The sequence below is a fragment of the Letharia lupina genome (genome assembly GCF_014066315.1).
Source record: "Letharia lupina isolate WasteWater1 chromosome Unknown contig_8, whole genome shotgun sequence".
NCBI classification, from domain to species: Eukaryota; Fungi; Ascomycota; class Lecanoromycetes; order Lecanorales; family Parmeliaceae; genus Letharia; species Letharia lupina.
The window spans coordinates 1,858,063-1,885,532 of record NW_023502977.1 but is presented as its reverse complement, the minus strand read 5'-3'; the positions used below and the strand labels follow the sequence as shown (position 1 = coordinate 1,885,532).

At 50.0% G+C, this 27,470-nt stretch overlaps 7 protein-coding genes across 7 annotated transcripts; 3 read left to right on the top strand and 4 right to left on the bottom strand.

Annotated features, from left to right (window-relative positions):
- Window positions 1–8: 8 nt before the first annotated feature.
- HO133_010382 (uncharacterized protein) lies at window positions 9–2,375 on the bottom strand (the record flags this gene model as incomplete). The annotated part of the gene is made up of 2 exons (XM_037301235.1): window positions 9–338; window positions 396–2,375. The coding sequence occupies 2 exons, from the start codon at window positions 2,373–2,375 to the stop codon at window positions 9–11; spliced, it is 2,310 nt and encodes a 769-aa protein (XP_037154052.1).
- Window positions 2,376–6,400: 4,025 nt separating this feature from the next.
- Window positions 6,401–10,272, bottom strand: HO133_010381 (uncharacterized protein; the record flags this gene model as incomplete). The annotated part of the gene is made up of 3 exons (XM_037301234.1): window positions 6,401–8,705; window positions 8,756–9,966; window positions 10,021–10,272. 3 exons carry the CDS (start codon window positions 10,270–10,272, stop codon window positions 6,401–6,403), a joined length of 3,768 nt encoding a protein of 1,255 aa, XP_037154051.1.
- A 318-nt stretch (window positions 10,273–10,590) lies between these two features.
- Window positions 10,591–12,294, top strand: HO133_010380 (uncharacterized protein; the record flags this gene model as incomplete). Its single annotated transcript, XM_037301233.1, has 1 exon — window positions 10,591–12,294. One exon carries the CDS (start codon window positions 10,591–10,593, stop codon window positions 12,292–12,294), a length of 1,704 nt encoding a protein of 567 aa, XP_037154050.1.
- Window positions 12,295–12,663: 369 nt separating this feature from the next.
- On the bottom strand, window positions 12,664–14,148 carry HO133_010379 (uncharacterized protein; the record flags this gene model as incomplete). Its single annotated transcript, XM_037301232.1, has 1 exon — window positions 12,664–14,148. One exon carries the CDS (start codon window positions 14,146–14,148, stop codon window positions 12,664–12,666), a length of 1,485 nt encoding a protein of 494 aa, XP_037154049.1.
- Window positions 14,149–14,542: 394 nt separating this feature from the next.
- On the top strand, window positions 14,543–15,466 carry HO133_010378 (uncharacterized protein; the record flags this gene model as incomplete). The annotated part of the gene is made up of 3 exons (XM_037301231.1): window positions 14,543–14,778; window positions 14,884–15,109; window positions 15,191–15,466. The coding sequence occupies 3 exons, from the start codon at window positions 14,543–14,545 to the stop codon at window positions 15,464–15,466; spliced, it is 738 nt and encodes a 245-aa protein (XP_037154048.1).
- A 6,727-nt stretch (window positions 15,467–22,193) lies between these two features.
- HO133_010377 (uncharacterized protein) lies at window positions 22,194–23,099 on the bottom strand (the record flags this gene model as incomplete). The annotated part of the gene is made up of 3 exons (XM_037301230.1): window positions 22,194–22,451; window positions 22,548–22,734; window positions 22,819–23,099. 3 exons carry the CDS (start codon window positions 23,097–23,099, stop codon window positions 22,194–22,196), a joined length of 726 nt encoding a protein of 241 aa, XP_037154047.1.
- A 1,598-nt stretch (window positions 23,100–24,697) lies between these two features.
- On the top strand, window positions 24,698–26,774 carry HO133_010376 (uncharacterized protein; the record flags this gene model as incomplete). Its single annotated transcript, XM_037301229.1, has 3 exons — window positions 24,698–25,000; window positions 25,052–25,151; window positions 25,210–26,774. 3 exons carry the CDS (start codon window positions 24,698–24,700, stop codon window positions 26,772–26,774), a joined length of 1,968 nt encoding a protein of 655 aa, XP_037154046.1.
- Between the last annotated feature and the right edge of the window lie 696 nt (window positions 26,775–27,470).

The following is a 27,470-nucleotide window of genomic DNA, read 5'->3' as shown; positions in this document are numbered from 1 at the left end:
GATAAAGTTCACCCACGAATCGCAGTGGGTGCGTGCGTCTCAAACAGTCCATTTTGCATTGTCTGATGAAACGGATATCTGAATGATGGAGGTGAAGCGGTCCTCGAACCAACAGCGGACCCGGTCGCAGGAGATGATGATCTTGAAGCCTGGGGGCTTGAGATCTTCGACGACTTTCTATCCGCCACAGGTGGCGAACGACTTCCAGGTGGCGAGGGACTAGCTGATCCCGAAAGCTTGCCAGACTCGTTCTGGGGCTCTGGTAGGTCATCAGGGGCACCATCGACCTGAGCTGGTCCAGGCTTGGCAGGCTGAGCGCATGGCTTCGCAGATCCAAACTGCAGTATATATTAGCTCAAGATGCCCTTGTTCTCTTTGTTAGGTCCAGAACGTACGAAGCAGTATTTGTCGAGGAGCTCGTGGTAAGACTGTGACTGTAGCGATGGCTTCTCAGCAGTCAAAGCAACAGGCTTTGGGAGATCTGCGACCTTTTGCTGGCCGGCTTCGCTGCCCTTGACGGCTTTCCCGGCGTCCGGAGACGGCTGGACCTTGACCACCGGAGGCGTTTCGGTGTGTTTGTCAGACGGTGGCTTCGATGGCACTTCCCCTTTGTCACCAATAGAAGTACCAGCAGCCTGGATTGCTGCAGACAATGAAGCACCAAAATCATACCGATTCCCGAAAGCTTGTTGATTGGTCGAGGCTTTTGGACGTCCTGGCGCATCCGGGACAATTCCTCTCGCAGACGGTTTGTTCTTGAACCGTATGGGAGAGTCACCAACAAGCGCAGACGGCTGGGGTAACGAAGAGAATTCGTATGGATTTACGCTACCAGCAAAGTCATCGAAAGATGGCATGCTGCGAGGCCTTGGCGAAGAGAAAGTTGCCGATGGTCTACTACGAGGTAGAGCATTGAGCGGGTGAGAGCTCTTCGCTTGCGCGCCTTGCTTGCCATTCTGAGGCTTAGCTCTCTTCGAGAAATCCACCTGATAGTTAACGGAGTTGTTGTTGTCCCAGTAATTCTGGCCATTCACGCTGTACCTCACACAGAAGAACAGAGTCTTGTTCTCGAGGTTTGCCTGGTCTTCGAGCTTGATACGGAAAGTAAACAGATCACAGTCATGAGCTGCTTGCTTTTTGCGCACGTCATTGTTGTACTCTGCCACAACTTCCGAAGTCGTCTTCCAGTAGTCAAGAGTGAAGCGCGCAATGACCAGCTTGTGGAAAGCGAGATTACGCACTACCACATCTCCTTTCAGAATCTTAGTATCGGGTGATAGGTATACCCTCTCAGTCCGGACTGGCAAAGCGCCTCGCTCAAGACTGACTTGAGGAAAATTGGTCATTCGGATTTCCCATTCGAATGGAGGCGACGGTGGACTGGATTCATCGTCGCCAAATGGAAATTCATTTTCTTCATCATAGGGATCGACAGGTGACGACCCAGCACTGACAGCAATTGGTCGATCTACCTGTAGGAAATGACGAACGTGTTCTAGGCTGCTGTCTTGGAAATGTACAACTTTTGAGTATGTTGGTGTTCCGGGCATGCTTGACGGTCTTCTCCTCGTAGAAGATGCCCTCAAGGCCGGCCTTACAAGCTCCCCAGATTTTTTGCGAATCAGAGACGGCTTTATTCGTAGTTCATCATCTTCAACATCCTCTACGTCACTCTCAGATGTACTTCGTGCGGGCGAGTCAAATTTATTCCGAGGGAAGTCGAAGAACGCGCTTGCATCAGTAGTCGACCTCGAGTGTGAAATCTTGCGGGCTTCAGCTGACAGGCGCAACCGAGGCGAGAGCACAGGCTTTGATGTGTTGTCTTTGTTCGACGGGTCTATCTGATGCGACGGAAGACCAAGGGTCAATCTTGCTCTCTTTGTAGCTTCGCTTGCGTGCGTGTCAGGAGAACCCGCTCGATGTTGTTCAATTATTCTGATAGCCGCCTGCAGCTCAGCCAAATCCACTATGTCCCTGGCCCTACCCCGCTCTGTCGCGGTCTCGTCATCGCTGGAGGTCTGGGGTGAGACGGGCAGAGCAGGCTCTAACGAAACCGCTGGGCCAACCGTAGGAGAAAGGCGACTCTTCGTAGCCAAGGTTTCCTCGCTCTTTTGATCCTCGCTATCCGAGCTTCTATTCTCTTGTGGAGTAGCATCAGGAGTTGGCAGTTCAGACTGCCTGGTGGTTGAGGGACTTCGGCGGTGTTTGTTTAGGTATGCTCTGGATGATGTCGAGTGGGGCAATTCATTTCTCGAGCCATGGCTTGAGGCGGATGTATCGTGGGGTTGGCTTTTGTTGTATGAGTGGGTACGGCTCAGATGTGGAGTTTCAGGTCTTGAGGCGACAGGAGATGTGGTTGGTGGTGTGTACGGCATCCTTTTGACAAGGAGGTCTGTTGGATGATATGATGGTAGAATGTAAGGATAATATGTACATCAGGTAGGTCGTCAAACGGAAGTATTAACTCATGGGAATCATGGGAATCGTTGGATAAAGTGGCGTGGTAAAGATCTGCTCGGAATCTTTTGATCAGCCAAAGCAACAAGAGGAGGCTATAACATGATTTACATGGGATCATTGGTGTTATTCTTTGCTGTAGGAGAATGTTTGGGTCAGAGTGGGACATACAAGGAAGTGGCCCGGTGAAAGTGAAGGGCTTCACCGGATGCGGCGGTTAAAGCCAGGGAAAAGAACAATGCCACTGGCCGTTGGAGCAATCCACTGTTTTGAGGGCGACTCCAAGTAATTGAATTTATGGACTACACTGCCTGCAGGTGTCTGTCGCGTTTCAGAGCACAACGAAGGTGGTTCAAGTCGACACGGGCCTCTCTTCCTAACCGATCGCTCGGAATTGATTTCGGTGGGGCCGGAAGTTGTTCCGGAGGGAAAAGAACAAAGGAATTGTGTCATGCAATGCTCTCTCTCAACACTCCGCAAAGATCAAATGGGAGAAGACTCAGACAACGTATGATGGTGTTGTAGGAGGAGTTGGAGGAGGAAAGGTGTAGGTGAAGGAGTAGCAGTAAACAAAGAAGAAAAACATGGATGTTGAACGAGATAGATAAAGTAGGATGACTAGGATTCCGATGGCGGCGCATGGGAAATTTGCTGAGTACTTTCCGCTAAATTTGGAAAGTTTGGAACTAGCAAAAGGCCAATGAGAAAGTGTCGCTGATCACAACTTTCTCAACTTCCCCTAGAGTCGGACAGACAAACGCGACCTTCACGCCATCTTTCATGCCATCCTCACAGGCTCACACCACACCATCGTGAATGCAGCGTGCCTGCATTCAAACCTCTATGGCGCTTCTAGGGCGCAATAATATATCTTTCACTTGACAATTTCCACCTCAACACCTTTTCGCTAGGTACAACACATACAAAGATCAAACCCCACGCCGTGCAATGCCTCCGCCGATAACTAGGTACCTATGTACCTCGTACGATGCGAACGGGCGGACTTTGTCGATCAGTTCAAGAGGGTCTGGATGAGGACGACTTTGTTTTGAGCGTCCCGGTGGGGCCCAGGTTTGCTATCACCATCAGAAATTTTGTTAGCGTTGTTGCGTATCAACGTGCTGATCATCGGCTACTGTAGGCATTTCTTCCTCTTGTCCAATAATCTGGAACCGATCCGCCGCCACTTTCCTCTTATTCCCTCTTATTTCCTTGCGGCATTGATAATGCAAGCTTCTCCTGCGCCCTTTCAAACGCTGCTGTACGATACGCCTATCCTCTTCCAAAGCTTTCCGGCCAACCACATCGTGGCAAAGTGCATGACAATAGACAGGAGCTTAAGCATAACATCTTACGCAATTCCTTCCACCACGCTAAGCGTTTCGCTTTGAACGGTGCACCCGTGCCTCGATAGAGGAAGTAACCGTCTTCGTCTCCACATTAAAACAGTAAGCATCATGGATCTCTGCCTCTTGGATCAAAGCATCGGTACTACCAGTCTACTTCTACCATTCTCCACAACTATTTCGTATTACCTTTCCGGGTTCTGACTTGGCTGGATGAGCGTCTACGCGGGCAAGTCGAAGATCAATTGGATGCTTCCGAATCCTGGTCAATTGTTTCACAATTTTTCCTATTTCAAGACAACAAGGGCTATCCACATTCTTGCGGGGGATAGCTTCCTCCCTCTGGACTCGAGGTATGGCTTGGCTGTGGGGAAAGGTCCGATTACCTTGGCTTGAGCGTCTGGAACAGAATATTGAACATGAGTCTATGATCCATGCCAAGGGTCCAAGCTGACGGTTTTCATGTCTACTATTGCTTCAGGGGCCCGCAGCTTCGGCCACGATTATAGATCCAACATTCGGGGTGGTCAGGGTTTGTTGCCACCGCGGACTAAGGCTTCGAAATTCGTGTCGAGCAGTGATTTTGTCCAAGAATTCTCGAATATGTAGTTTGGGAATGCTAACGACCAAAGGAAACGCCCGCGGCCATGGGCTTTGGGCCCTACAGCTGAGCAAGATTTGGACTCTCATGATTCAGCAGCAGTATTGATTGACCCCTCTCCTGCTCTCCAAGTCAAGATGAAGCACAGATTCCAAAATGGAGTCAAGATGCGCGAAAAGCAAAGCTCCCAACGAAATCTTTTTTCTTTCGCCCCACCCCGCTTATCTGCCCCACCATCATGGACCCTGGTCGCGAATTGGGGCGGCAAGCTGCAGGCCATCTGTTGCGCTAGCAAGCGAAAGTTTGACACGAAAAACTCGCCTAAAGAGCCTCAAAGTCAAAAAGCCTTAATCCACGCTTAGCTCCGAAGATAGGCTCGACATGAGGCAAGAAGTTACTTTACAGTATGCGTGCTCATGAAGAGGCATACACCAGCACAGAGGGACCCTTCAATTCAGGTCAGCCTGACAGGATATCATAACCACACCTCCAGGCCTGAAGGATCACTCACTATCCACGAGGAAGTCTGAGAGGCCCGAGCGTAGGTACAGCCACAGCTCCCCTTACTAACATGGTGGCCATCCCTCCACTGCCGCGGCTGACTTCGCTTCCAAACTGTTTGAGACAATTAACTTCACCCTGGTATTTCTTGGAAGACGCGAGAGGAAAAAAAACTCTCCGCTAATGAAATATATCGATCCCGATCGAAGTATCAACATTATTCCCTGGCCCGTCTTCCTACCTTCCTGGAAAACCTGGGGTAACTAATTGCCCTAGCAAAATGCCCTTCACTTGTTGATAAGGGGCAACAGAGGCACTAAGCGTCGGAGTGGTCTCCAAAGTTGGTAATCGATCATCTCATTTGTGCTTCAAAACTTCAAAGCTTCAAAGCTTCAACCCCAGTCACTCTGAGCCCCTCAGGAAATCACACCCGAGACGTCTTCGCCTGCTTCAAGACTTTCTTCAAGTAGGGGGCAGTTCTGCCGACGAATCGGCACCAACCGGAGAGTGTCCGGAAGTCAGCGATGTCGGAAGCTGTTTCCCTAGCTTTTCAACAACCTTATCCCTACTACGGGGAAACCGATTTTGAAGCCTCACTCACTCAAATCTTGACCTCTCACAATAATAGTAATACATCAACATGATCGAAATCTAGCAGCTCTTCAAGATCCTGCCTCTATCTTTGATATTGGGGCGTGATCGTGACAAACTTCTGTAAAAGTAGAGCCTTTTGCTGATACCTGGCGTCGATGCCCCAAATACCACTATTTACATTTATTGACCAATATAAATGATCTGGACCGGTCTCATTACACCCTCTTGAGATATATTGTTCAGCATGTTGAGGACCCTCCATCCGATCTTAAGGGCAAAGACGCAGGGCCAATTCCTGCACTTGCAGTTCGCCTCGTCAGATAATCACGGTACAGTATGCCTATCGTAGACGGCCAGACATGATGTCCAGCCATGATGGGAATCCTGCTTGAGTCGTCGAATGAGATTGTTAGGTGCAGGTCCTTCGGCAGGGACTCCTCCCGAGGACGCACGGCCCTTTTACATGTTTTTGACAATAGAAACCCGCATCATCATGCAGACATCGTGCGCCTTTCCCTGCGTGAATTGCCTCCCCGCGTTGACCCGGTGGAATGTCGCAGCTTTTTTCTTTTCGCCTTCGGGTTCGAGCTGCGATCTGGACGCGTGGTCGCATTTTCATGGAACAGATCGTATTCATCCGTAGCTACATGGCAGAGTAGGTAGCTAATCGGAGCGAACGCTACATGTATGGATGATGAGGCACGAAGTAGGTATGATAAAGAAATGACCCAGGCTCTCAGCGCCGGCAGACGCCCTCATCATCCCGCCAGCCCAACGGCCGGACAAGCCAAACGCCTTGCGGATGGTGAGAACCATACCTACACCTCCCACCTCGCGAACCCCTGACCATCCCCACAGACAAAAGCACCCCGCATCCCACCCCCCCCCGGGCTCACAAACCCTACTGCTTCTCCCCCTCCACAAACTTCAACGCCTCATCCTTCCCCACCACCACGACGCTACTGCTCTTGTTGCCCAGATACCGCACCCCGTAGCACTTCTCCGCCACGAGCAGCATCTCGGGCCGGAAGGTGGTGCAGATGAACTGGCCGCCGCCGGCCTCGCCGGACCCGTCGGCGATGGACCGCAGCATGTTGGCGACGGCGGTGCGGTACTGGGCGTCGAGGTTGGCGTCGATTTCGTCAAAGAGGTAGAAGGGGGCCGGGTCGCACTGCTGGATGGCGAAGACGAGGGCGAGGGCGCAGAGGCCTGGGGGGTTGCACGGTCGGTCAGTTGTCCGCACGTTTGACTTACTCGGGTTGGGGGGAGGGGAGTCGGGGAATGATGGATGGGAGAAACAAGGGAGGAAGATGGGCTTACTCTTCTGCCCACCGCTGAGCTGCTGGATGCGTTGTTGGTCATCGTGCTTGCTGTTGAAGCTCACGCTGATGCCGACGCCGGTATAATTCTCTACGCTCTCCCTCCTCCCGTCGTCCGACTCCTCCTCCCCGGCTTGCGGCTTGTCCGCTTTCCGTTGGATGACGAGTCGTCCTCTGCCGGCCGGGACGAGCTTCTCGAACACGTTCGCAAACTCCTTGGAAACTTGCTTGAAGGTCCGCTCGATGGCTTCATCCTTCCGCTGATCCAGCACCGTGATCAATTCTTCAATGCTCGCCTGGCCTTCCATCAACTCTCCACTTCTCTTCTCCAAGGTCTCTCGCTGATTCGTAAAGTTGTTGTATTGCTCAAAAGCCTTCTTGTTCACATGCCCGTACTTCTTCAACGCTTCGTTGACCTTGTGAAGGCGCTTGACGATGGCATCGCTCTTGATTTTCTCATACTTCTCGAGCCCCTGTGGCAGGATGCCCAAGTCGCGGATCTTGGTCGCTACTTCGGCAGCTTGCTTGGTGAGGATGCGGCGCTTTTGGATGGATTTCTCCATACGCTTCTGCGCTTTTTCCATAGATTTGGCGATTTCGGATTGGGAATGCATGATCTCGGCGTGACGCTGATCAAGGTCCGATATGTTAGAGTTGGCGGATTCGATCGAGGTGTTAGTCTCTTGCAGCTTTCGCTCGACCTCTTCTACAGACTTGTTGATACGTTTGAGCTCTTGTTGGCTTTGTTTGAGATTGCCTCGGCTGCCACTGTCTTGGCTGTCAAATTCCTGGGATTTGAGCTGGTCGAGGCGCGGACGGAGATTTTCTCGGAGTTCGATCTCGAGAATAGTTTTCCTTGACTCAAGCTCGCTACGGCTTGAAGTCAATTCGGAGAGCTGCCGTCGAAGGTCAATGGCAGTGGAGCTCAGGTTCTCCAACTGTGTTTCCTCGTCACTTGTCAAATCTTTCTTGAACGGAGACGCGATTTCAGCTTCGTGTGCGTTCTGCTGATCTGTTAGACGCTTGAAACTCGCTTCGATCCCTGACTTTGCTCGCTGCTTCTTGTCGAGAGTATCTCTCTTGTTGTCGACGCTGGCCTCCTTGTTTCTCAGCTCTTGCCTCAACGGGCCGTAGCTATTCTCTTGTTGCACCTTCTTCTGCTCGATCTTCTGGAGATTGCCCACCGCTTGAGTAATCTCTTGATCTTTGCGTTCCAACGTCCGCTTGATCTCAACAGACCTAGCTCTATGAGTCTCGCACTCGTCTCGCCATTTCGACGCTTTTCGGACAGCCTGAAGACGTGAAGATCGATTGTCGAGAGATCCACCGGTGAAAGCACCCTTCTTGTCTGATCGGTCGCCATCCATCGTAACACCATTGACATTGTGGCTTCTGGCGTACTGTCCCGCAATGGTCAGAGTCGGGCAAATGATGGTCTGACCGAACACTTGCTGAAAAGCTTTCTCATACATTGGATCGAATTGGATCTTCTCAATCATCGGAATGGCATCATTGGCCTTTGGCACGTTTGAGCTCTTCGGCCTCACTCGATTCAGAGGTATGAAGGTGATACGGCCCGATCTCTCCTTTTGCAAGATCTCGATGATCTTAGTAGCTGTGTCGTCGTTGTCCACGACATAATGGAAGAGACTGGCGCCAGCTGTGACCTCAACGGCTCTTCGGTAGCGTTCATTAACTTCCATCAGCTCGGCTAGGGTGCCGAAAGCACCGTGAAGGTTATGTTGACGTTTTATTCGCCGGACAGCTGCCAGGCCACGACTAGTATTCTGGTCCATGGTTGAAGAAAGTTCCTGTTCTGATTGCCGAAGCTCTTTCTGCGCATTTTGCATGACAGAATCCAGCTTTGCATCGTCTCTCCAAAGCTCCCTGTTTAACAAATCAGCCTTGTCCGAAGTGATTCAATTTCCACCACCTACTTGCGCTCATCCATAAGCTTGTCCCGTAGTGCCCTAGCCTGGTGGATATCTTTCTGTATCGCCTCGCTGTTGTCTCCACGGCTATCCATCTGCTCTCGCAACTCCGTAATTTCGGCCTTGGCATTCGCAATGTCATTCTCCAACTCTGTTATGTCCTCAGCTGTCTGTACTCGAACAGCCTTAACCTTCGATAAGTCGGTATAGCTGCTGTTGATCGCCTCTCTCAGCCACTCGTCTCGCTCCTTTCTATTTCGGAACTGAGAATTTCGACCTTGTTTGGCATATAATCCTGAACGAGTATCTTCTGCGCTGCTGAGTTCGGATTTGATGGTCCCCTCTTGCTGCAGCTTCTCAAGGTACTCAGGCGTAACCTGTGCCAATTCTTCTTCGTGTTCTCTAATTGAGGTCTGAACCTTGTCTAATTCCGATTCGTAGTGCGATCTTGCTTGTTGAGCCGCAGACTGGCCATCGCTAAGGCTTTTGACTTCCAGCTCGATTTTCGCCCTGGCTCGGGCATTTTCCTTGCGCTCATCTTCGAGCTGCCTTTTGTCCACTTTGAGGAACTCAACCTGTTGTTTCAGCTCGCTGATCTGTGCGTTGATCTCAGTGAGTTCCTTTTCGCCTTGAATGAAGCGTTCCGAGCTCTCTTCCGTGTCATCAACGCCACCCTGCCTCTGGTCATCAAGGTTGTCTAGCTCGTTGGCAATTGCGACTTGTTCTCGATGGTCGATGGTGTATTGGAGACATCGGCGGTCTTTGTCCTTCTCCTGGAAATCTCGCAACTCTTCCTTCTCTTCCTCTAATTCGGTCAATCGTTCTTTGATGTATACCAATAGCTCATCAATTTTTTCCCTCTTGTTGTTCGTCTCGTTCATGATTTTCAAAGACTCTGTCCTCCTAGCTTCGTAGACCTGTGTACCAGCCACTTCTTTCAGCAGGTTCAGCCTCTCATTATCCTTCATATTTGTCAATGCAGTGACACGTCCTTGCGGAACAATATAGTATGGGTTCGAGCGCGAAAAGCCTGCAGATTCCAGTAGGTTCATGACATCCGACTTGGTAGCGTTCTTCCGATCTAGAGAGTACTCGTCCTTCTTCATCCCAATTGTCCGTCGTAGAATGAGCTCCGGTTTGCCTGTTGGAAAGCGGTCGTCACTATTGTCGAATATGATTTCCACGAAAGCAGACATGACCGCTGCGCCTGTCCCTTCCTAAGAGCGCTGTCAGGGTTGCATCCTTGTGTTGGGGTCATCAACGTCTCATACATGAAGTAGCGCATTCCGCTCCTCGCGGCCCATTTGCGTGTAGGCATCGCTGAGGACAAACCGGATAGCGGCGAAGAAGTTGCTCTTCCCAGAGCCATTGCGTCCAACGATCACATTGTGCTTTGGAGAGAAGGGCTCAATAACTGTCTGCTCTTTATAGCTACCTTTGATGTTAGCATGCGAAGAATCTGACGCCAATGCAGCGCGAGTGTACCTTTTGAAGCCTTGTATGATTATCTGTTTGATGTACATCTTGAGTATCTGCGCGGGTGAGGTATCGCAGGTCTTGCTGGATTAATTCGCGCGTGCGCGAAGGCGCTCAGATTTGGGAGAGATTGGCGCTTATCGGGACGCCATGCTATGCTCTGTCTATCATGAAATTGGTAGAGGGTTGACTTGAGATAGAAATGGGAAAGATGTCGCAGTCGAGGTTTTGAACCACGCGCAGACGCGACTCAATTTACTGCCGGGGAAACGTCGGCCGCGCTAAGATTGCCTGACTCGTTGGTAATTTTGTGCGTCGAAGATCCCAAAAACTCTGTATGTGGTAGTAGCTTGGGGATTGACCTGATGTCGAAGCCCGAAGATCTTGCTGGAGGTCAACAGCCAACACACACGTTCATACCCGGCCACGGTTATGCAAACAGCACCATTGCAACAGCGCAGCTGGGTACTGCAACAGAGAAAGACGAGAATCAAGAAGACCTGGATGAGGACTACGAGGACATATTTGCGGGCGAAGACTTGGATGACGAGGACTACGCATCATACAACCCATCAGATTACACAAAGACCTACAACAGACAGCGCCGGCTTCAGGAAGTCTCATCGGATCCAAATGCCTCCAGAACGAACCTTCCCAAAGCTAACCCTCAGAAGCCCACTGCTAATACGCTTGCGGCTATAGACGATCAGGTCACATCACTCTCCAGGCATGCGGGAAAGTTGAAGTTGGACGACCGGCAATCCGGTCTTGGGGTCAAACATGACAGGGTCGCAGACAAGAGTGATCGTGCAACTAGTGAGCAAGTGTTGGATCCGCGTACTCGCATGATACTACTCCAGATGATCAATCGGAATGTTGTGTCTGAAGTCAACGGATGCTTGTCCACTGGCAAGGAAGCCAATGTCTACCATGCTCTTTCCACACCGCAGGGAGATGGTTCGGAGGCCGCTGTTGCTCCACTGCATCGAGCAATCAAAGTGTACAAGACTAGCATATTGATTTTCAAAGATCGTGATAAATATGTCACGGGAGAATATAGATTCAGACAAGGCTACAGCAAGAGCAACAATCGAGCCATGGTCAAGGTCTGGGCAGAGAAGGAGATGAGGAATCTGAAAAGGATATATGCTTCAGGCATACCGTGTCCAGAGCCAGTTCATCTACGTCTTCATGTCCTCGTCATGGGATTTCTGGGTGATAAGAAAGGTATTCCTGCGCCCAGGCTGAAAGATGTCGAGCTGATAGGCAGCGACGTTGAAGCAAGGTGGAAGTTGCTATACCTGCAACTGTTAGGATACATGCGTATCCTGTATCAAAACTGCAGATTGGTTCACGCTGACTTGAGCGAATACAATATTCTGTATCACAACGACAAGCTGTGGCTTATCGATGTAAGCCAGAGCGTCGAGCATGATCATCCTCGGAGTCTTGAATTTCTGCGAATGGATATCAAGAATGTCAGCGATTTCTTCCGCCGAAAGGGCGTCGATGTGCTTTCGGAGAAGACCACCTTTGAGTTTGTCACTGCTGCCCAAGGTGGTAAGGGCCCAGAGGAGTTGGCCACCACACTGCAAACGCTATTCGAAAATAGGCTCGAAGAGGTTGAGGAGGATAACGCAACTGCAGAAGTTGATACCGAAGTCTTCCGCAATCAATACATTCCACAGACGCTCGAGCAGGTGTATGATGTCGAAAGAGACGTGGGAGAGGTTGCGAAGGGTGGTCAGGACAATCTTGTCTACCGTGATTTACTGGCAGAAAAGCTAGCACCCGAGGTGCCAGTGGCGGGTGAAAGAGAATCTGCCAATGCTCTGGAGCATGACAACCAAGATTCCCCTGACTGTGAGAGTGAGGGTGAGGGTGAGGGTGACAACGATGTTGACCCCTTCGCGAAGAAAGCACCTCGTGGGAAACGCTTCGAGGACAAAGATGCTAAGAAGGACCACAAAAAGCAAGTGAAGGAGGAGAAAAAGGAACAGCGAGAGAAGAAAATTCCGAAGAAAATCAAGAAGCAAATGATCAGCGGTTCCACGCGACGCAAGCATTGAGTTTCGAGGAGATCGAGATATACGAGACATCTCGGGCCAGGATTGTGGCTCTCAAGGCAATTCCAAGGTACGGAGAGAACGGTTCTCGATCGCGGCTGTTTCAATGACGAACCACACCACACTTGAACTTATTCCCTCCACCTGCAGATGCAGCGTTCCTTGGTTGCACAGGAGCATCATTTGCCTGGTGAAATCAGGGATTGAGACCTTCAATGGCCTCGATGCAGAGAAAAGAGAGCACTGAGAATCCTTTTGTTTCCGATCGCTCTGCTACCGACCTATAATGCAATCCGCTAACGATTCGCTATGCAGACGACTCCTAGGTCCCAAAATTGGGACAAATCTGTCCCGAAATGACTACTGGAAGCTTCACCGCTTGCCGTGTACGCGTTGTATGGCTCGATAGATCACAGACTTTGAGATGTCCGGTACCCGCGACGCCTGATCATCAACAGAAGATAACGAATACCGCAGTGGCCTATCCCTGAGACCCGGCCAGATATCAACAGGAAGGAAATCGCCCTGCTCCTTCTTAAAAACCTCACGCTCTTCCACCTCGTCTTCGTAAAGCTTTTCAAGTCGAGTTCTGGCTTCCTGGACGACCTGCTCAACCTCTAGCTCTTGATCTTTCCTCCTTCCGATTTCTATCAGCAGATTATCATAAGCTCTCAGGAAGCCATCGTAAAGTTCGGTCAAACCTTCAAGCTCCTCTAAGCGCTCATCGATTGCCGCTTTGTCTTCATCCCAGCGCATCAAGAAAATTTGAGTCCTCGTGATATGTCCCGGTAATTTTTGGCCCAAGTCTTCAAGCATCCTAAAGGCAGCAGTCATATTCACGTGCTCCGTTGCAAGATGGCTGGTATGCATCTCCACGCGCGAATGCAGACTTTCCATCTCGGCGATATGATCTCGAATCTCCATCACCACATCCTCCACCTGTCCTGCATCTTCCTCAAGCACTCTCATCATCTCCATTCTCTCCTGATCACCCATAGGCTCAGGTGGTGCACCTCCAGCGTCCTGCCCAATATCCACCCCTTCAGGCAGATCCCCAGCAATCTTCGAAGCAGCATCACCCCCTCCTTCCGTTTGCTTGATAGCCGTAACGCAAAGATCATAATGGCTCACAAGACTCTCCAAACCTGTCGCCATTTCCCTTGCGCGATCTTCCATCTCGTGAAGTATCTGTGGTATGGGCGACCTTTCCTGACTCTGCACTACACGCCCTTGACTTGCACTACCCACCAGACCGCTACCTCCCTTCATAACGTCACCATATAGTGATTTCCTCACATTTTCAACCTCCTCTCTAAAACCTCTGTTGCCATCTTCAAATTCCCTCATCCCTTGCCCCGCTCCATCAAGGCTCTCTTTGATCACCCCGACCAACCCCTCCACACCCTCCTCATTCATGAAATCTAACAAACTCCTCCTCTCTTCATCCCCCGGCCTCAACCCTTTTTCCACAATCGTACTCCTCAGCTTTCCAAGCGTATCACGCAACCTCTCGTCCGCCTCATCCAAAACCTGAATCACAGCTTCAAACTCCGCTCTGCCTTGCTTAGCCGTAGCCTCCGTATTTCGATGCACCTGCTGCAGAACGGCCAGCTGAGATGTGATGCCGCTGCGTAGGAAAGATGTGCGGGCGGTGGTGATGGTGGATCTCTCGAGGGACGTGCGGGTGGAGGTGCAGAGTTCGTTGGCGCGCCAGACGTGGTTGATGGAGGAAAGGGAGCGTTTGGAGGCGAGGAGGTGAGGGATGAGTGTCTCGAGGGGCGAAGATGCTGTGCCTGCGGCGGAAAAGGGACCCGGGGGTGGAGAGGGTGGCTGGAGGGAAGAGGTTGAGGAGGCCATGGGGAACGGCGAGGTTGATGCCTGAGATGTTAGCGGGCGGTGGTATTTACCTGCTTTTACGTGCGCGTGTTGAACGCCAGTTAGGATGTTGAAGCTGGCGTGCAAGATTGCTTGACGGAGACTTGGCTCTTTCGAAGGAGCGATATTATCGAGCTCATTATTTTTTAACTTTTTTTCTGTTTAAATCGAAGTCAACAATGACGAGGATGTGCAGCAAACGACAGTGGTGGCAGCTTGGGAATGAGCTATTTTAGTTGCCGCGAGAAGCCGACTCTAATGCGCTTGGCTGATTAGGGTAAAGTGGCTTCCTCCGTCTGTCGCAAAGAGGGTTCTCCTTTGAGACCCTAAAGTATCATTTTTAGCCCCCCTTTCTCTTCTCCAATCCCAACAGGCCATGAAGCTCATCGTGGCTGGTGCGTCCGGCTTCGTCGCCACGGAAATCATCCGTCAAAGCCTAAGTCTTCCCAAGATTACATCCGTAATGGCAATTGCCCGCCGCCCTGTATCGACACCCTCGAACCTTGGCCAGGGTGCCGACGCTTCCAAGCTACACAGCGTCGTTCTCGACAACTACGGCAACTACCCGGATGATGCGATTAGGCAGCTAGCCGGCGCAGACGCTTGCATCTGGTGTGTTCGCCAATCTTCCCTTGTCTCCCTTCTAAATCTTTTCATGTCTTCGCCCCTTGCTTGTGCCTCAGTCGGCCTGACAAGTGACTAAATCCCCATTACTAGGACCGTCGCGATTACACCAAGTAAATCGCGCGGGCTCGACTTCGATGAAGTACGCCGAGTGTGCCAGGAGTATACGCTCGTTGGGCTTCGAGCCATATTCAAGGCGCACAGCGAGGGTGGCAGTCGTGGCGCCCCACCCTTGCGCTTTTTGTACATGAGCGGCACCGCGACGGAGCGCGACCAGAACAAGACCCCAAGCTGGATGCCGGAGTACTGTTTGATGCGAGTGAGTACTGAATACGCGCCATTCGTGTTAATCCTGGCGTGGCAACGACCGCCGAAGCTGACGGTTCCGGCAACTGTCTAGGGCGAGACTGAGACTCAGGTCCTTGCTTTCGCCGCGGAGCACAAAGGCGCGGTGGAGGCGTGTGTGGCAAAGCCTGGGCTCATCACGGCGCGGGGGCAATATCTGAAGACGATATTTGCCATGGTCATGAAGTATGTGATGTCGTTGCCGAGTGTCGACGTTGCGGAGATTTCGGCCGCTATGCTTCATGAGGTCATCCATGGCTTCGAGAAGGAACCGCTCGAGAATAACGACTTGGTCAGAATAGGCCGCCAGGCGCTGAAGATTGCTGAGTGACGAAACTCTGGGTCCTCAAGTTCTCAACAAATGCTCGCTTGCAATTGAGGACAGGAGTCCGAGCATGAGATGTCAGAGACATGATGGCACAGTGTTCGAGTGGTTTTGACTATGCTACTTATGACTATGTGCACCTCCTTCTCAGCCGCTCAAAATGGTCTCCGCGCCCACTGCCCAGTAACATGAGTACAGTCTACCTGGGCTATAACGATTCACCATATAACGATATTCTGGTTGTAACGATTATATAGCTATGCAATGATTATTTTTAATGTAGAATAACGATAACTTGTCTACTACGATATCGTTAGCATTTATCTAGTAAATTCAGTAATATCGTTATATCCAATAGTCTTAAATAGTGTATCCTCGCCATCGTCGCCGCTATTGAAATAGGATTCCAGTGGTCCCAGGGCACCTATCTCCCCCCACCGCCTAACCTTACTCGAAAACGACGCCGGGCAGTTACTGACGCTGAACGATGAGACCTACGTCTATACAATGCGACTAGATTAGATAGTAAGCGTAAGACACAGGCGCTTCAGGCCTGGTTCTTGAAGAAGGATTTAGAGGCCTTAAAGCTACTGGAATGTCTATAATTATACGAGGAATAATAAAACGACGGCGATGATATACTAATCACACGTCTGAATCGATATGAGAGAGAGATTAAAGCTCGTAAGGCTTCTGCGCAAAAGTAGGCATCGATTTAGGCGTATTTCAGTAGTAATTAGTATAAATCTAGGCTTAACGATAATTTGGTTATAACGATACTATCTCTATAAAACGATATATCGTTATAGCCCAGGTAGACAGTAGTCAAACCAGGGCGGAATTCAGACAGGCCACCCCCCGCCTTGTCGATTGCCCTGCACGAAATGAAAGAGGCTTGGCAAGGCTTGGCAATGAGCTATTTGTACGTAGCTCCTGCCAGTCAATAATTCAGCACTCTGTTTTGTTGCTGCGGCGAAGGACGTTATACTTGCATGCAATTTGGCTCTAGTGTGCTTGAGGTTGTTAGCTCATGCAAGGGATCTCTGCATTTGCAGAATCTTTGACTTAAACACGACGATCTGCCCCTGCGTGATGTGCGAGCGAAATGGAATGCTGAGCTCAGTGTATCCCTACTGTGCAATGAAGATTTTCAAAAGCCTCGGTATTCAGTCCAGTTCCAGGCATCTTACAGCTCTGAGAGCGAGCATTCGAGCCTTGACAGCTCCAACACTCTGGCTGCTTCTTGGCATATGAGGCTGATTGCAGCGTCAGTATCTCGTTCTCATATTACTCGCATCATCCTGCAGCTCGTCAATTCAACCTAGCTACGTGGCCCTTCGGGCTGTGGGCGTTCATGTTGAGACTGGATGCATGTATTAGTTCAGCATGTCTTTGCTCCTTGTATCCAAACGTTTCAGATGTCAATCCCAATTTGTTATCATAAGAACCAGGAAGCATCTTATTTCTGCCCGCTAGGCGATGAACAACGTACGGTCGACATTTGTACAGCATGGGCTGAATAGTCGGGCTGACTACGATCGGCCGTGGCTTCTGCGTGGGTCATCAGGAATCTCCTTGGGCTATCACCGCAAATTTCGTATCTTTGCTAACAGTACAACTGCTAGGTTGCCAATTCCTCGTATCACAGTATCAGGCATCAATCCTTAGCAATTTAGTGACGATCGCTTTGACCCTCGCGGAACTAAGGTTTTGGATCATACTCAAAGCTCTTTTCTTCTACGCCATCGATGTCTACACAAGGCATTCCAGACACAAGGACGATTTGCAGAGCTCCATGCATCTTCCGCTTGTGTCCAGGCTGTCCTCGCCTTTGGTTCATCGATTTGGCTCCCAAGCTCCACAACAGCCACAACGAGGTCACTTTGGGGATGACAATCTGAATGCAACTGAACAGTCACACTCAGAGCTTGGAGCAGCATTCGCACCTGTCAAAAATGTGTGGAAGCTCCTTAGGCCAGGTCGTATTGAGCTCCCGAGCAGCTCAATTGTTCAAAAGCAAACTTGACCAAGTACTCCGTGCATGCGCAGAATCTGGAAGAACATTCTACAGCGCCCATTCGACATCTTCTTCTCCCTACTCCTTTCAGCTCTGTTTGTTGGCATCTTGGTAGCAGAATCTTCGGCCGATGTCCTATCTGCCAACATAATCACCGACACAATGGCACTATGTTTGGTCACCCAAATTCAACGTTCTACACGATAGACGCTCAAACTTGGATCCTGTTGTCTACAGTAAACAATGCTATCTGGCCAACCCCGGAGCAGATGGATGTAGTTCGTTCTATAACCAAAGCCTTACTTATGCGGAGAGGTCCGAAGACAAGTGCCCGTTCTTGAGGAGACATGCGCACTGGGTGCAAGTCTTGCTCTTACTCACGACACCGGCTTGATCGACGCTTGGTTCGTTGGCATAAACTCCCTCAAACGTTTCCAATTCCGCCGCACGACAACATGTTCTCCTTTCAAAGCCGACGATGGATTTGCATCCCTCAAAAAAGCATGCCCTTGGAAGGATGATTTCGCTGATGAGCTTTCTCATCATTTGGAGGATTTCATAGTAAATGAGCCATACAGAAAAAAACACTGCACTTGGGTCAGCATCGATTCATCCTTTCCCTGGGCTATGACGACGGTCATATTGACTCTGATCCTAGATCTGTGCAATACAGCCGAATAATGGCTGAATATGGTCTATTCCACCATCCCCCTTAGAGATCTCACCAGATCCAGCTATGCGAACAGCTTTCTGATCTACTCGAAGGGATTGATTTACGATAAGTATCGCCAGGACCCGGGTTTCCCTGCCGTTTCCAAGACAACAGTGGCCAGGTTCAATGAGACCGACAGCTGGAACACGACCGCTTACATCAACAACGACCCGAGGCCAGGTATACTAGGCTGCATCGATAAAACATGGTCTGTGATCCAGATTCAGGTCAATGTTCGAGCTATCAGGCCAACCAGTCTTCTACTATGACGGTCGATGACGCTCAGGTGACGGAAGAAGAGCTTGCCAGGATGCTGCTTACGAATACCCTCCGAAGGGCGAATCTGTGTGATATAGTTCCTACAAGGTTGGGAACGGAAATGGAGCCTACATGCTTTGACTAACTCGAGAGTCTGTCGCGTTGTACTAGTACCGCAAGATAGTGGAAAATCGAAGACCGTTCCTGGTTCGAAACCACGCTTGCTCCGATACAATCTAATGTTCTAGACATTCTGCGAGGCAATGCTGAGGATCCTGAGGACTACGCAGGCATCCCACCAAAGTACCGAGGCTTGTGTGCAACGGAAAATTTAAGAACGTCGGCTGGCGGGATGTGAGCGCTTGGGGGCTGCTTGGACTCTTGATCTTTGCTGCCGGTGTATAGATTGCCAGTGTAACAACCAACGAGGAGGAGTTGTGGTTGTGGTTGGAGCTCGACTACGTGTACGTACCATGCCTTGGCTGGTTCACCAAGTAAGAGAGCCGCGTTGGAAAAGTGTGCGTACTTGGGTTGCCGGGTTCTTCTACCAAGTTTTGCAGAAGGGTCGCAATGTGGTGGCTCACCTCGTATCAGGATGATAGGATGAAATGGTGCGCTTGTACAATAGCAGATAGATTGCCTTTAGAATAGTGAAGTAATGAATATGGGGAATACTAGAGCAGTTCTGACTGATATTTTGAAGACAGGCATATGAAGCGTGTGTCCTTCAGCGGCGAGTGTGTCAATTGACCTGGACTGCATTTGCAAGCGGCAGGATGCGACGGGCTATGAATGATATGGTAAGCATGACTTTGGACAACAATGATGCATGACACAGCAAATCCACAGTCGAAACCTCAAGCTTCCCAGGTCTATAGCTGCAGCAGTAGCAGTAACCGATAGCTTCGAGCTCTCAAGCTTGCTGAATCCGCAGTAATAGCATTAACTATATGAGCAACCGAGCCTGCGGAAAGTATTATCTGTTTCCTCGTCATCGCATAGAAGAGCCGTGTCGCGATTTCGGGTCGAGATAGCAGAATGCAAACGCGCCGGTCTAGGTGTGTTGAACGGGTACTAGTAGATCCAAACAACTTTCGGGAAGTAGTACAACAAAGAATGCTCCCGCGTTACATGTTCAAAGCAAGAATCAGTTGTGCAAGTAGAAGCTCTGTGAAAACCGAGGGCAAAAAAAAAATCCCAAAAAGAAAACTGGGCAGTGGTCTTGAAAGAAATTTGTACTTACTCGGTGTTGATGTTTGCGCACATGTTATGTATATAATCGATCGTAGAGAAACCAGCAAACTCAGCTAGTTTTCTCGTTCGCACTAGCAAACTACCAGTTTTGGAATCGAACTGGCAACCTTCTAGTCAGGTTTCGCAGCTATGAAATGCTTCCTCAAAGCCTCGGGCTTACAAAGTTGTCGGTGAATCGGGAGGCTAACCGGTGTTAGCTGGAAGGGTCGGGGGGATGCTTAGTCGTGTTTTGTTGGGTAATCTGTGGTAATTTTGTTAGCGGACTCGATTTGGAAAGCGATGAAAACTAGACCACTGCCCCGGATGGAAGGAAATCTTCCAATTTCAATTATATAGTATGTCAACAACGTTCCCGCACCACCTTCAAAATAGAGTAAAGACTTCTACTAAAAAGCAACACTTCGATGATGTAAAGCCTTGTAATCGTCACAAAGCGCCCGTCACCAGTAAACGGTGTCTGCATGTTCGTTGGCAGGGGTGGTGGCGGCCAGGAAGGGATGCAAGTTCCGGTCGCCACAGTGGAAAGACCAACACAATGCAAGTATAGCCGTACCGGGCCAGAAAAAGAAGCAGCAAAATTCCTAAAACCATACAGCAATGACTGGGGGAAAAGTATCTGCAAGACTGACAGCTTCGGAGGGTGAAACAAAAATCCACCAGAAAAGCACAAGCGCTCGAACTCAGGAGCTTCGAACATACCATACAGCCTTATGGATCTCGCGTATGATCTCACGCCTAGACGCGGACGCCCTTCCAGCGGGCTTCACCAACCAACACACACCATCGTCTCGCTCTTGAACAGCCAGCATTAACTTTGATGACGGTCAGCATTTCTGTCTCGCATCCCCACTGTCTCTGGTGGTGTTCTCAAAGGTCCTGTTTTCATCTACGGCGTCTTGACCTTCCCTTTTGCGCCTGGCAACTGGAGCAACAACTTAGACCGGTCAAAACAGACCAATTACGTGGACTCTTCAAAGGCCTGCGACTTCTCTCGGCCCTTCCTCGAACAAGTGCTAACCTTGTTAGGAAACTTCATCGACCCTCCTCCTCCACCTCCTCTTCCCTCTTACACGTTCACGAGCCTCACGGAGCGAAGCTTCTTGAGAGAGCGCGGAGGCATTGAAGAATAACAAAAGCATAACCGAGGTTGTGTGCTTAGTGCAGTGTTTTTCCAGCTGTCCGGAGGCGCCACTCTCTCGAGTACGTTACCATGGGCAAAGCGTTGAAGTTTGGCGATCGCTACGCGTTGCAATATCCTATCAGAGCATTCGACGAGAATGAAACTGGCCTTCATACCCAAGCAATTATTGGGGTCGAGGTCGGTTGTTCGCTGGGAACCTCGGAGGCTCCTGCGTTCCAATGATCCTGTTCTCCACATGGCCTATTCACCATCAAGGCTTCTACGGTCACAACTTTGACGATCTTCGCCTCCAGTGACACATGAAAAGAATCAGTCTAAGGCTTTGCAATTCATAAGGCGACAATATAATTGTTGCAAGATGCTTGTGGCAAGAAAGCGATGGGTTGAAAGCGTCTGCTTCCCCTTCAGAGACGCTTTACCTGATCTCGCAGCCGCAGCCATAGCTGCAATTGAACAGATGAGATTTATCGCAAGACTTCAGGATGCCGCACCATTCTTCAACATCATGTCTCCAGCATGGTTGCTTCACTACAGGCGAGGATGAATTTCCGTACCAAGAGATGTCGTCGAAAAAGGAGTTGAGTAGCGTGATGGGCGCTACGCACCCTCATGCTTTCATGTGCTGGGCTGGCTCGGCTGGGGAAGTTCAAAGTATTCAACAATGATTTCATTCAATGAACACACACTAATTACTATGGATTAGAGAATGGATTGCGGCTTGTTGGTGTAGTTCAATTTCTGCTACGCACCCTTAGGAGAGCAACTAAGAAGGTGGGAATGCCGCCTCAAACCGTCTACGGACTCACACTACGGAGCCCATCTGCTGCTATCTACGCCAGGGTCGGAAGGTTGTGGAGCACGACTTCAGAATGTATAACAACAAAACGGGCGTCGGTAGATGATTTGAGGATAGATGTATAGTGGAGGTCGATCCCCGTTCCTAGTAGCTCGATGATAGATGACACCTCGCGGGATTCCACACTGCAATGAAGAGCAGTACCATACCAATTCTCCTTTCGAGTATCCGCCCCTCTTTCAAGAGCATCTTTAGAAAGGCAATACGCCCGCTTGCTGAGGCATGTATCAGAGTTGTCGTCCCCATACTAGTTGCAGAATTGATGTCAACTACTTTAGTATCCAAAAGCTGCTTGGAGAGGTCTTCGAGCCCAAAGTAAGCGGCAACATGCAGACTTTTGACCCTGCTGGCTTCTTTGGCTTCCCTGTATGTTTCTATGTAACATCGCATGTGATGCAAGATTTGATCGAAAAATGCAAGCTGAGATCCAGCTTTAAGGAGATTCAGTGCGAGTCTATTAGCTCATTCGCTGTTGGCAACTCGCACGTGGTATCCTTAGAGCTGATCTGCATATTTGATGAAGGGGTGATGAGATATCACCGCTATGATACTGATCTCGTCCGGACAGCATCCTTGCGCAAACGACTCTGTCAGTAGATGTGTAATCGACAGTTCCGCAATCGTCTGTTCGCCTAAGGCAAAGGTCGGATCTAGGTGTTTGCAAAAATGTTCTTGAACCGTAGAGTGCACCTGGCCGATCACAGAACCCTCTTCGTCCACGGTGACTAGGCCCAGACAACAGTCGACGGTCATCTTTTGTGAGAGTCAGTACTTCGTATTTAGAAACATTTGGCCTAGCTTTATTGAAAGAGCATCGGTTAATTCGGTGACCGTCAAGGGCTTGCTCACATGAGACACCCACATCAGCGTGCTCAAGCCTAGTCTTCTGCGCCCGTCTGGTAATTTGTGGATCCTCTGCAATGTCTCCTCAAAAGCGCCATTCAAACCCCAAGGTATGGTGCTCAGGGTTTCTTCCATTTCACCAAAAGTAGGCTCAGCGAGGATCGCCTGGATCTGGAGTACCGCTAATAGAAACCTATCGAGCCACAGGAGCTTAGCCTCGATTTATGCCTATATCAAAAAAACAATCCAATGATCTAGTGAAGGACATTCGACGCACATTTTCTGGGCGGCTTGGCTGACGATCACGATGATTTCTTTCCTGAACTCTCTCTCAATGACATCGAAGTTGTCGCTCCCGTCTATCTCCCTCGAGATGTATATCTGCAAATTGTCATCGTCAGCGCCAATAATGATCTGGGGAGCGCTTCCGAAAGTCTTTTTGATGTCGTCTGGGTAAGAACGACTAGTAACAAAGATACTTGAGCTTGATTTTATTCGAAGCGTTTCTAAAGCTTTCAAAGAAGCTTTTTCATGGCTATTCGTGTCGCATTCGTCCATTGCGTCAATGACGATGAACACTCAATCATAGTCCTGGCATGTAAAGACAAGTGCTTGCTGTAATCCTTATTGCTGTGGCCTTTTTGGCAGGCTATTCAGTCTCCGATGGAGCTCCAATACTGACTTAGGGACCTCTGTCTTCGGAATGGCAAGGTATTTAAGTGAGCTTGCGAGCATATTTTCTGTTGATTGATAATCTTGATCTCGCAATTCAAAATAGAGATGTGCTACCACAACATTTTGATCCGACAAAGCGTCTCTCAGCCGATCGACTGCCAGAGACCTGAACACTGTCAACTGGGCGTGTATTGGGAATGACCCTACGCAAGCACAGACTTTCCAGAACCCAGAATACCATGACACCACAAAACATCGTCGCGGGATTCGTGGTTATCACGCCAACCTCGAAATGCTACCTCATGCAGCAGCCTTTCTCCGGTTCCACCCATTCGTGGCATGTGAATGTCACGGTTGTTTTGTTCGTGTTTGACGGTCGACAACCAGTCCAGGACCTTTTTTTCGCTCATCTACAGCGCGACCATCCCTCAAGGTTCGGGGTTGATTTGTCAGTGATAGCTCGATTGAGCAGGTCCAACGGTCAATGTCCCCTAGCAACTGGAAGGTATCTGATTGCTTCGTCAAGATTGCTAACACATCTGATGAGATTTTGGAGAGCAAGGCGCAGCCATCGACGGTCAAAGCAAATTGGAACCATTGGGGAAAGGCTCTGAGTTGCACGATAGCCTCTTTGTGATCCTTGTCACTGAGTGGCGGTTTGAGCTGATTCAGTCGACTTTGGCCAGCACCGCCAAGCTTTTGGTATATCGGAGACCTGTAGCGCCGACTACGAGTGAGAAGGGATCCATCATCGAAAACAAGAAACCTCATGTTTGGGCTGATATTGTCTTTGTAGCTTCAGCGGACTTGTAACGCTCCACTTGCTTGACCTTTTTGACATTGCGCCTGCTAATATGTCAAACGGAAGTCGAAGAAAGTCGAGGAAAGCCAAATTTGAACGGCATCATGGGCCTTGGTGTAGTTACCTGCGAGCTGCTGATCGGGCTGATTTGCATATTGCAGCACTCCAGCAAGAGACAAAAGCTTCGCAAAGCTAGCACGCTTGGCAAGGGTCCATTTTTAGCCGCCGCGATAAGCGACCGTGGCAAAACCCGGAGTCTGGAACAGCAAAAGTGGAGTCGGACCAGCTTGCTTTTGGCCGATATGGCAAGTTTGAACGGTCGTGATAGGGAAGTTGTACCACGTCAGATGAAAATATCCAATGGAGCTTGGCTCTTCCAGCTCATCATATTTGCTATATATCACGTTTGACAGCAATCCTGCCGGTTGAACGACCAATCACAAAAAACTCGCCTTCGCACGCCATCGATTGCGAATCTGCGAACATTTCCGAGCCAGCACATACATTTTCAAACATCCTACAAAGACCGTTGTTGATCACTTCGAGGCTCTGCAACATTTTTTTACGCGGCTCTGCGAACATAATGACGAGCCCAGGAGAAGACCATTGCAGATACTCCGAAACAGACCATTACTTAGAAAGCCCTTCAAAGAGGAGGAGGATCACACTACCACAAGACATGTTCTTGGATGCTCTTCCAGCACTACAAGGCTCTAATACTGGGGGCACTGATGCCGGCCAAGACGTCTGTCAGGACAATCATGAGAATATCTCTATATCAGCTTCGTCCAAGCAGGCAGAGCAAACAGTCGCACCATTCCTCGCCAAACATATCCCGGAACAGTATGCACCTGCAGGGGGCTTGGACTCATCAGGAAATGCAAAAGTGAAAGACCCGAATACCAAATACTGTTACAGGCATCGGCCGGATTTGAAGTGTAGGAGACAGGCCAACGAGCCTTCAATGGATCAGCTCCAGCACGTAAGTCCACCTGTGTCACCTGACCAACGAAAATATGCTCACTATCTGTAGGAGCTTGAAGACCTCTCGCAAAGCGATCAGCAGGCCATTGCTCATGTGTGGTCACTATTCTCAGCTGCTCCTGCCAAACATCGCAATCTCATGCTCCAGGGTAGATTCCACAACAAGTCTGCTCGAAACATTCATCTGTGCTGACATGTGGCTCTCAGGAATACTCACACAATGTTGCTTCCCACAACTGTCATATTTGTCAACTAATGTCCGGGATCTCATCCGCATCGATTTCCTCACCGCCCTACCACCAGAAATATCCTACAAAGTTCTCTGCTTTCTGGACACGACATCCTTGTGTAAAGCAGCTCAAGTCAGCCAGCGATGGAGGTCGCTCGCCGATGATGATGTGGTATGGCATAGGATGTGCGAGCAGCATATCGATAGAAAGTGTACGAAGTGCGGCTGGGGTCTACCACTGCTGGAGAGGAAGAGGCTCAGGGCCTCAAAGAGACAGATTCAACTGCGAGCTACTGGTAGGGGACTGAATGAGTGGTCACCAGATATCACGCCATATCCTGAGGCTGCCTTGGAAGTAGTCCCGAACATTGGCGCTAAAGATCAGATGTCGGCAATGGCTGAACTCATGGCTCCTCTCGTCAAGAACCAAGTGCCTTCACGGGTGACTACCCAGGCTGACGACTCGTACTTTCGACCACGAACTCGACCATGGAAGGACGTCTATAAAGATCGTTTCCGCGTCGGAACTAATTGGAAACATGGGCGGCACGACCTCAAGATCTTCCGAGGACATCAGAACGGGGTTATGTGTTTGCAATTTGACGATTCGGTCCTAATAACGGGGTCATATGATGCAACGATAAAAGTATGGGACATAGCTACGGGCGAAGAGATCCGAACACTAAAGGGGCATGCCTCTGGAATTCGGTGTCTCCAGTTCGACGATTCGAAACTCATCAGTGGCAGTATCGACAGGACTGTCAAGATATGGGACTGGAGGAAGGGAGAATGTATCGCGACCCACGCCGTGCACTCCAATGGCATCGTCGGATTGCATTTCGATTCATCTCTCCTAGCGACAGCATCGATGGACAAAACGATCAAAATTTGGAATTTCACCGATAGCTCAAGATTTACGCTGCGTGGCCACACCGACTGGGTCAATGCTGTTCGAGTGGATTCCGCCTCTCGTACCGTCCTCTCCGCTTCCGACGACTGCACCGTTAAACTTTGGGATTTGGACACCAAGTCTTGTATCAAGACGTTTGAGGGTCATGTTGGACAAGTACAACAAGTCGTAACTCTACCTCATGATTTCGACTTCGAAGACACAGAAGTCGACGACAACGACGGCGCCTCCTCAACCACAAGCACCCAATCTCATCCGCAGTGTCCTCAATCCGCCACCCAACCAATCGCAGAACCTTACGGCCGAGGCTTCACAGCATGCGACCGCCAAATGCCACCCCGCTACATGCTGACCGGTGCTCTGGATTCTACCATTCGGCTTTGGGACACATACACAAGCAGATGCCTACGCACGTATTTCGGGCACGTCGAGGGCGTTTGGGCACTGGCAGCGGACTCCCTACGCGTGGTGAGTGGAGCCGAAGATCGGATGGTCAAGGTGTGGGATACTCGGTCCGGGAAGTGCGAGCGCACCTTTACAGGGCATGCAGGCCCAATCAGCTGTTTAGGATTAAGCGACAATCGCATGTGTACTGGGGGGGACGATAACGAGGTGAGGGTGTATAGCTTTTGAAAGGGAGGATTGGAGGAGAGTATTGAGCATCACTGGCCTATGATATGGGATATTTTCTCGTGCATTGGTGGTGTGGTGGTCGATGATTGTTCCTGTTAATAGATACCCTTGATGCGCATGCTATGTTGATATTTTAGCGAGAGAGAAAGGCATTGGTTTACGATTTACGTCAAACTGTCAGTAGCGCGATGAGGCTGGAGCTGTGACACTGCTAGACCAGTCAGTGCGTCCAGTCCATAAAGCCTTGTCAACGGTCTGCGCAGCTCCTTTCTCTTGATATACCTCGTCCAACCCAATCTCTTTCACCCCTCCTTGAACCTCTTGCCGCAGCATGCTGTTACGCGTTCAGGTATGGGGAACTTTTTCAGCTGGGCCAACGTATCCAGGTATCACTGTTGAGGCATTTGTGAAGGGAATACTTCCCTAGAAAACCCAACAGAAAAGAGACAAGGGCTGATATCCATCCAAACACGCGCAGCTATATCGTATACCTCGTTTCCACCATTCCGTCAAACTTTCAACAAATGATCAACAACGACAACAGCCTTCACCCCAAACATCCTACGACCCACCCTTACTCAACTTCCCCACTCCAACCTCCGCCGCCGGCAGCGCCTGGCCCACAGCCAGCGTGACACTCTGCGTCACAGTCGACAACGCTTTCTCCAAAAAGCTCGAATGCAATCCATCATAGAT